This window comes from Cupressus sempervirens, chromosome 3 (genome assembly GCF_028749045.1).
Source record: "Cupressus sempervirens isolate cs-2001-9-10 chromosome 3, ASM2874904v1, whole genome shotgun sequence".
In the NCBI taxonomy this organism is placed as follows: Eukaryota; Viridiplantae; Streptophyta; class Pinopsida; order Cupressales; family Cupressaceae; genus Cupressus; species Cupressus sempervirens.
In genome coordinates this window covers 414,124,120-414,131,700 of record NC_143120.1, presented here as the reverse complement: position 1 = coordinate 414,131,700, position 7,581 = coordinate 414,124,120, and the positions used below count along the sequence as shown (strand labels likewise).

Sequence of the window (7,581 nt, the reverse complement as noted above, 5' to 3'; positions counted from 1 at the left end):
ATCTAAATAAGATAGTTATTGTGGCTAAAGGCGGCTTTGATAGATTGGCTTTGGGTATGACATGGTCAAATAAAATGGCAAATAAAAAGATGAGGCATGAAGAGGAGAAGTGATGGTTGGGGGTGAGGGAAAAGGAGAACAAATCAAGAAGGAAAAAAAGGAATTGACATGAAAATTTATTAAGTAGGAGAAGGAGGAAGACGAAGACAAAGAAAAATACAAGACTTTAGATTCAAAAAAGGGAAAAGTTAAGAAGATGAAGGAAGCCAACCTTGATTCCTCTCATTCATTGATTAATTTCACTATCAACAAGAATGATTTCACCTCCCTCACCTCCCCCACTACTCAAACCACAAATGATATCTTATCAACAAAGATAAAGAAAAGGTGTAATCTAGCCCCATTTGTTACAATTCAATGATACTATGATGCCTAAGGGAAAAAGTGCAGGTTGTCAAGTTTTAGAGGTTACCATGGAGAGGGCTAGTGGTGATATTGAGACACTTAAGACCAAATTTACTATCCTCAACGAGAGCTTTGATAGCCTGCCAAGGTTCGTTGTGAAGGTTATGCATGCGACATCAACTATGTTAGAATTGCTCCAATGGGACAATGAGGATTAGACATACGGAGGTGGTGACTCCAAGAAACTTTGTGAGTTCCTGGCCATAAAGGAAAAGACAAAAACTTAGGCCTTCTATTTTATGTGTATTGTTTCCTATGTTGTAGATCTTCTGGCAAGACATACCTGTGAAAACTGAAGCCCAACCATGTGTGGCCTTAATTGGTTTTAAAAACATTGATAGTAGTTTTAGGACTTGTCTTTGTATGGCTATTTTTTTATCGAAACTCCTATGGACATAATTGGTATACAGTTAGGTAAGTACTCGATCTAGTTATGCAGATTTTGTGGGGCCACCCTTAAACATCACACACTAAGGAAGAAATTAAACTTGGAAAAAGGTCAACTTTGACTATTTAACACTTTAAACCTAGGAATCAAGCTTATTCTATGATGTTTAAGGCATTTGGTTTTGTAGAGATACGTTTTGGATATTATATGCTAGGGTTATAAATTTGGGCCACTCTTAAACATCACACACTAAGGAAGAATTAAGCTTGAAAAAATAAGTCAACTTTGACTATTTAACACTTCTAGCCTAGGAATCAAGACTTACCATGTGATCTTTAAGCTGTCCAGTAAATTTGTTGGTTATCATGTTGTTTATAGTCTACTCTTAACACATTTTCTATTATTTCATTCCTAAGAGACAACTCCCTTATTTCCACTAATTTAATATGAAAATCAAAGAAATAAATAAAATTGAACATTTGAGAGACTAGGCACTTCATCTCTCTTCACACATTTTGCGGAATGAAAAATATTACCATTTTCTTTTGGTTATATTGCTTTCACAATTCAATTATGAAATTATAGTGAATAAAATGATAAATAATCCACATTAAAAAATGGTCCATTAAGTCTTGTTGAGTGCAAGACTCCAACATCATAAAGAATGAGGCCAGAATCATTGTCTGCGATGATTTTTAAAATGACTGTGCAATCTACAGTCAATAAAATACCAATCTTCCCAAATGATCTTAATTAATGATACAAAGTCAGATCACCCAAACTCCAATGCAAAGTTTTTGTGGCTGGCAGCGGTAAATGCTAAATTTGTGACAATGACTTCCACCATATAAAAATTCCCTCACCGATTTGACTAAATTGACTCATGTTCTGAATGGTGACCGTCATTGCGGTATTGATCCCACATTACAACAGTGTTTTTAAGGCTACAATTCCAGCGTCCTCTATCATGTGAAATGGTCGTGTACAGAGATAACAATATTGCTGTGTGGAAACGTTTTGATGGTCCTTGGATGAAACTTTACCTCATGCGTAATAAATTATCAAGGAATAATTTTGTCCTGCGATAAATTTAGAATGCATCCAATAGATTGTACATTACATAGATTATGTTTAATTGTCTCTAACAATATATAAATGGCTCACGAAAATTTGTACGCTAAGATCGATCCTTAATTTGATTGAAAAAAAATTAAATGTATTTTAATGACGTATTTAAATGTAGAAAAATCTTTGAGAATCTGATTAGGCCTTGTTTATGTAATGTCTTCCACTTTAAGTCATGTCAAAGATGTTGAATACAGTATAAAGTTGCTAAAAATTGGTCCATTTCGACATACTTATCTGTCTTATTATAAATTGAAAATGTGTAAAATAGATAGTACGTAAATTATGCACATTACTGTTGATTCGTCTTATTATAAATTTAAAATTTGTAAAACAGATAGTACATAAAGTAGGCACATTATTATTAAGATTCTTAAATCGACATTTCAAATTAGGTCATGTGATTTGTGATTACTTGTCTGCCACGGCTTCATTCACCATGAAGGTTGAGGAAGCTCAACACCTATTTAAATGGAGGAGAGCCTCCTTCACTCGGTATCTCTTCAAACAATTCAGCTTGCTTGGTTGGTGTCTTCGAACAAGATGAGGGCTTTTATTAGTTTCATTCTTCTCGTTGTATGTTTTTTTCCAAATTTCATAATTGATCTTGTTCATTAGTTTATAGAAATTCTTAGTGATTTCATGCATTTAATTAGTTCTATGCTGGTTTGTAGAAGTAATAATCTAAGGTTTTTAGATGTTCATTAGTTTATAGACATTCTTAGTGATTTCATGCATTTAATTAGTTCTATGCTGGTTTGTAGAAGTAATAATCTAAAGATTTTAGATGTTCATAATTAGAGTCCATTCAGGATCAGTTAATATAGGAAGGTAATAAACTAGTTTCGTTCTTCTTGATATATGTTTATTTCATAAAAGATCAATTCTTTTATGATCAGTCTTGATTAGTTTCATTTTTTCATTAGTTTATAGACATATATAATAATTTCTTGTATTTAAATAATATAATATATGTCATTTAATTAGTTGTAAAACTGAAGGTTTTTAAGATGTTCATCATTAGAATAAGTTCATAATCAATTAATCTATGAAGAATAACATGGTTAGTTCTTCTTAGTATATACGTATTTTATAAAAGATCAATTCATTTATGATCAACTAATTTGTAAAGTTTGTAATTAGTTTCATTGTTGCTCATTAGTTTATAAACCATTCAATAATTTCTTTTATTTAAATAATCTTATATTAGATATAAAGTAGTACTAATACTAATTTTTAAGATGTCAATAACTAAAATTCATTCTTAATCAATTATTCTAAGAAGATCAACTAGTTTAGCTCCTCTGAGTATATGTTTATTTCATAGAAAACTAATTCATTTATGATCAGCTAAATTTTATAAAAATATTTATTAATTTTTACATTTAAATAATTTTAAATTAGATTTGAAGTAATAATAACATAAGATTTTTAAATAATCATAATTAAAATTTATCTATGGCAAGTGAATCTATAAATATTAACTAACTTTGTTCGTGTTTATTTCATAAAGGATCATATAAATAATCTAAAATTAATTTTATTAACTTGTAATTTTTGTTTCTAGATTTGGTTGTGTGTGTTTTTCTTGCATCAACCACCACACTCTGTGATCCATCATCAGAATAAGAGAATGCAAGAATGAATAAGTAAGAAACGATGATGGATCACAGACAAGTAAGAGATCAGAGAGTGTGATCTGAGACGTTAATGATAAGAAAATAGACACAATCCAATCGAATAACAAAAATTACATCTATAATAATTTATTATATTTGAATAAATTGTTTAAAAATGTAAAGAATAAGTTTTACAGATATTTTAAATCTTTTAAATCAGTAAAGCGATTTATTTTTACTGTAATTTTGTATCTCTTTGAAGCTATATGTTGAACACATTGTTTTTGTAATTGACAGTCAGTAGTGGCTAGCGGAAGGGCCCGTTTGGGAGGCGACAGGGAAAGGATAATAGCGTACTGGCGGGAGAAGCTGCCTGCGACGCCCATTCCAGAGAGTCTGTGGGAGCTCATCTCAGCTCACGATGATGGCCGTGGTGTACCTTCAAAGGTCGAGGAAGATGATACGTTCTCCTCTTACGATCATTACACTCCATCACAGCAGAAGGGAAAGTCCTCATCCGCCAGCTTGTACCTGCTAGAGCAGAATTTGACGAGGGGAACCAAGGTGTACTCAGTGAACTTTTCCAGGAAGCGCAAGGCTCACTTCCTTCCACGCTCCGCGGCAGAGGAGATCCCATTCTCCTCCGACAAACTCTCTCTGGCGTTGAAGGAGCTCAACGTGGCCCCTCATTCCCCCGCGGCCAATGCCATGAACCAGACACAACGAACATGCGAAAGGGCTGCTACGGCAGGCGAAACCAAGCGCTGCGCAACGTCACTAGAGTCCATGATCGACTTCACCACGTCAAATCTAGGGAGCAACCGCTTAACTGTTCTGATGACGAGTGTTCCCAAGACGTCAAAATCTGTGGAGCAGGAATACGCCGTGTTGGGTGTGAAATTTGAGACCGAAGCGGAGAAGCCAGCGGTTGTCTGCCACCTTTTGAGGTACGCGTACGCGGTGTACTATTGCCACGTGTTGGAAGGCACCAAGGTTGCGAGAGTCTGGATGGAAGGAGAAGACAGGAGCACGGTGGAGGCTGTGAGCCTCTGTCACACCGACACCAGCGCTTGGAGTCCCCAACACGAGGCACTGCAGAAGTTCAATCTGAAGCCTGGCGGTGCTTCCATCTGCCATTTCATTCCCCAAAACCACCTCGCGTGGTTCGCAGCCAACTGAGACCCACGCCATGCTGCTTCCTTTAATCCCCACATAACTAACTAAATAATGTCCTGCCTAGAAGTGGGGAGCAGCAGGACATGCGTGCTTATGTAGTTTTCTGGTGTGAGGAGGAGCTGCAGCTCTCTCTCTCTCTCTCTCCCTCTCTCATCTTATTCCACTGTAAATACTGTATGTACTTATTACTCTTGCTTAGCAGGGTATAACTAGTATTAATAAATGGCTTGTACTCTATGTTTTAGCTTATTTTTATTTTATCTTTCTTCTTTGCTTTGAGAGACTAATGTCCTTGAACCTCTCGAAGCAGTTTCTGGTACGTACAGTGGTATAGGGTTTCCATATCCACGGAGCCATTCGTTTTCAGCAATAGGGCTCAGAGAGTGTTCTTGAGACACCGGAGGGTCACCAGGGTGACTCAAATCATCACTAGGGAGGGAGGGTAAATAGTACAGCCCAGGGAGAGGAGAGTCAAAAATTGGGTTGAATTCTATAGGGTGCATTCAGTCTCCATGGCCAAGGAAGAGCCCCTTCCAGAATCCTCAGAGACCTCCATAGTTTCTTTTGGAATGTCGGGGGTAGGGGGTCACTTTTCTCATTTTGATCTTTTCAAGGGGAAGAATACTAATAGTTGACCTAGAGGTCAAGGTTAACTTTTAGAAACCCCTTTCGAGAAACATATGTAAAATGATGGCAATTTCGACATTTAATCTCAGGGAAAATTTTCTAATTGAGGGAGAGTTTTTTGATTGGGACAAGGGATAAAATTCTTTTCTATAGGCAAAATTTTCCTTTCCATATCAAAATTTAATAATAATTGTAACGAATAGAAAAAAAATTGGCATTCAAATAAATGTAGGCGATTTCTTTGTTGGTCGTAAACATTTTTGTAATGTAAGGGGCAATTTAATTGTTTTATATAGCACAAAATATTAATATAGCTTCCTAATTTATGAGTTGCTACAGAGAGATTATTTATTTATTTATTTAATTTATAGATTCACCAGTGAGCCATGGACCATATAAGGAATTGATGTAGACTGTCCATGTAAGATATATCAATGGCATTAACTCTACTTCAGACCTAATTTACAACGTTATAACATGAATTATAATTCTTCTCAAAATCAAGACAGGTATCCCAAAGTCCAAAATATAAAATAGTTGGCTAAACAGGGTAGTTGGAGACATGCGTCAGTAAAATTGTAGGCCATCCTTCTGTTAGAAAGGCTACGGTTATCATTGCACCAAAGGATCGACCTGTCAATGGTCAATACAACCAATAGTCTTATAGAACCAAAGCAGGCGGTTAAGCCATGTCACGAACCTTGCAAGGGATGTTGGCCCACTATTAGCAATCCCCCTCCAATCACTCGTCATGCCTTGTAGGATTCGAACCTATGAGCAAGCTCTAACACTAATTAGTAGAAAGGCCAGGGTTGCCATTGTATCAAAAGATTGACCTGTCGATGCCCGATACAACCAATAGTATTATAGAACCATAGGAGGTAGTCAAGCCATGTCACAAACCCTGTGAGGTATGCTAGCCTATATCCAATAGCTTGGCCGTAGGAAAAATATTATTTTATTCTAAGGGTGAAATGACATTGTCTAACAAGAGGAAATTAGGTAAAGGCTGGTGAATGTTTAAAAATTACTATGTCATAAATGTAGATTAAACTAGTGATTGGACTGAGATTTGGGACCAAATATATGTAAACTAATGGGCAATTAGCCTGGGATTTTGGGCCCAATTTTTTTAATATCTTGGGGACCTATTTGACCCCATATGTAGGTTTTATTCACCAAATCACTCTTAGAGGTGCAATCTTAGGAGTACCACAAGTACGAGCTTTCTTTATTGAGGAAGAGATGGCTAGGAAAACTTGTTTATTAACCTCAACCACAAGGTGAGTGGATGTATGAGGAATCAAACCCCTATGATACTCATATATGCTAAGATATACAGGAGCCCTTGTTGTTAGCAAGAGAACCCCCACTCTTTTATTTTTCCATATAACTAGAAAGAAAGGGAAAAGTCTTGAAATGAAAATGGAACTATTTGTAAATTTCCTAACAGATGATAAATTGGATGAGCACATCCACCTCGTTATGCTAAACCCCTTTAAGTGCTTCCCTATTAAACCTAGAGTGGAGCTAAGCAATCTTGTCAACTATCAAAAATGCTTAAGAACCTCCTTGAAAGACATCTTTGTAGTATTCAAAATCTTCACACCTATAATACTTCACCAAGAAATGGTCAAAATCAACTCTGGCATCACCACAAAAGAAACAAACCCACGATCACCTTTCCTCCATCCCACGAGTCCAAGATATTCTAAGAGAGCTTGGGATTGTAACCCAAAATTCTCCTGATATATTTGATTGCAACATTTTTCTGTATCATCAGTGCTCTTACAAAATACATTATAGATCTATTTCTTCTTTCTACTATGTCTTTCTACTAAGGTGTTCCAGGTGCAGATACATGTTTCTTGATTCCCTTTTCATTATAGAATTCATTGAATTCATTTAAGATAAATTCTCCTCCTCTATCATGTTTCTCTCATGTTTCTTTCTCAACTCTAGCCAAATACCACTTGAATTTTTGAAAGACTACAGATTTATCTTTCAAGTACATTACTGTCATCATCCTAGAATAGGCATCAAAAAGTAAAATGAAATACGTATCTTTGTAGTAGCTTCTATGCCAATTGGTCCACAAAGATATGTATGAACCAACTCCATAACTTCTTTAGAATGATAATTCTTACTTTTAAAGATTGTCTTTCCCATCTTTCCAATTTG

At 35.7% G+C, this 7,581-nt stretch overlaps 1 protein-coding gene across 1 annotated transcript; it reads left to right on the top strand.

Annotated features, from left to right (window-relative positions):
* The first annotated feature begins 2,411 nt into the window (after positions 1 to 2,411).
* LOC149566783 (BURP domain-containing protein 6-like) lies at positions 2,412 to 5,022 on the top strand. Its single transcript, XM_089820098.1, has 2 exons — positions 2,412 to 2,554; positions 3,895 to 5,022. Exons 1-2 carry the CDS (start codon positions 2,450 to 2,452, stop codon positions 4,774 to 4,776), a joined length of 987 nt encoding a protein of 328 aa, XP_089676224.1. The 5' UTR covers positions 2,412 to 2,449; the 3' UTR covers positions 4,777 to 5,022.
* The last annotated feature ends 2,559 nt before the right edge of the window (positions 5,023 to 7,581 follow it).